At 39.1% G+C, this 1,468-nt stretch overlaps 1 protein-coding gene across 1 annotated transcript; it reads right to left on the reverse strand.

The window, feature by feature from the left end:
- Positions 1–278: 278 nt before the first annotated feature.
- LOC143774607 (olfactory receptor 10A3-like) lies at positions 279–1,208 on the reverse strand. The gene has a single exon (XM_077262360.1). It carries the CDS (start codon positions 1,206–1,208, stop codon positions 279–281), a length of 930 nt encoding a protein of 309 aa, XP_077118475.1.
- Between the last annotated feature and the right edge of the window lie 260 nt (positions 1,209–1,468).

Consider the following 1,468-nt stretch of genomic DNA (forward strand, 5'->3'; position numbering starts at 1 on the left):
TAGAACAGACAATTTAGATTCTCAAACGTTGCCTCCTGGACGGAGCAAAAATAGGAGCACAAAATTATGATATACTGAAATATAGCCTTGTTCCAGGACCACAGTATTAGCACAAATATTTTATATTTTCAAATGTGGACTCCTGTCTAGACCAAAATATTACCAACACAAAATATGCGGCCTTGTTTCAGGAACACAAATTTAGCACAAATAATTTATATTTTTAAATGTGGAATCCTGCCTAGACCAAACTGTTACAAACACCAAAAATGCTGCGTTTATACTTTTCTTTTAAAAAGTGATGAAAGTGATTTCCGTATTTCTTGATTTCTTAGACTATAGATAACTGGATTTAGCAATGGGGTCACCACACTGTACAGCAAGGAAAGTGTCTTGTTGACTGTTTTTGACTGGCGCCTATTCGGGGTGACATATAAAATGATCATGGTACCGTAATAAGTGCACACTACAGTCAGATGGGAGCTACAGGTAGAGAAAGCCTTTTGGCGCCCAATTTGAGAGGGGATCCTCATGATGGCCAGAAAAATCTTGAAATACGTTCCTACAATGTAGATAAAGGTAAAGATAAAGATAGGAATAGATTGAGCAAAAACTTCAAATTCCATAATCGAGGTGTCAGAGCAAGATAGTTCAAGGATTGGAGCAAGATCACAAAAGAAGTGGTCAAGGGCATTGGAGTCACAGAAGTCAAAACTATAGATGAGACCTATGGCAATTACAGGTAGGACTAGACCGTACAGCCATGAGAACATGACCAAGTACAGATGCTGCTTGAAATTCATGATGGAGGAATAGTGCAAAGGCTTGCAGATTGCCAAGTACCGATCATAGGACATTGAGGTGAGAAGAAGACATTCTGCCATCCCTGTGGCTCCAAACATGTAGAGTTGGGTCATACAGCCAGTAAATGAAATGGTGCTTCCTCCTTGTAGAAGGACCTGGAGCATTTTGGGCACAATATTTGTAGTAAAAAGGACTTCACAGATTGAAAGGTTCCTGAGGAATAGATACATAGGGGTTTTAAGACGATGACTGATCGATACCAGGATGACGACCAAAACATTTCCAACCATGGTCAATATGTAGACAATTAGGAACAGGGTGAAGAGGAAGGGAGTCAAACTCTGAAAATGATTGAAGCCAAGAAGAAAGAATTCTCTCCTACTCGTCCTGTTGATTCCACTCATGACCTAGATATAAATATATAGTGTAATTGCAAAGATGACGACTCTTTGTGTTCCATAAGAATCAATTACCTAAAAATCAAATCATCCTTCAGCTGACTTCATACACATGGTCATTTATGGTTTTCTCCAACCTCTAAGATGCTACCAGATGCCAAATCATGGAGGTTGTGTATCATAAATGCATGGCTCTAAGGGATGAATGTCTCCGATATGCAGCACCACAATGAAACACAGATAAAACATTGATCACAGACAAAACA

This window comes from Ranitomeya variabilis, chromosome 5 (assembly GCF_051348905.1).
Source record: "Ranitomeya variabilis isolate aRanVar5 chromosome 5, aRanVar5.hap1, whole genome shotgun sequence".
NCBI classification, from domain to species: Eukaryota; Metazoa; Chordata; class Amphibia; order Anura; family Dendrobatidae; genus Ranitomeya; species Ranitomeya variabilis.

Excerpts from the sequence above, each read along its gene's own strand:
- LOC143774607 (XM_077262360.1), bottom strand. The coding sequence starts at position 1,208 with ATGAGTGGAATCAACAGGACGAGTAGGAGAGAATTCTTTCTTCTTGGC.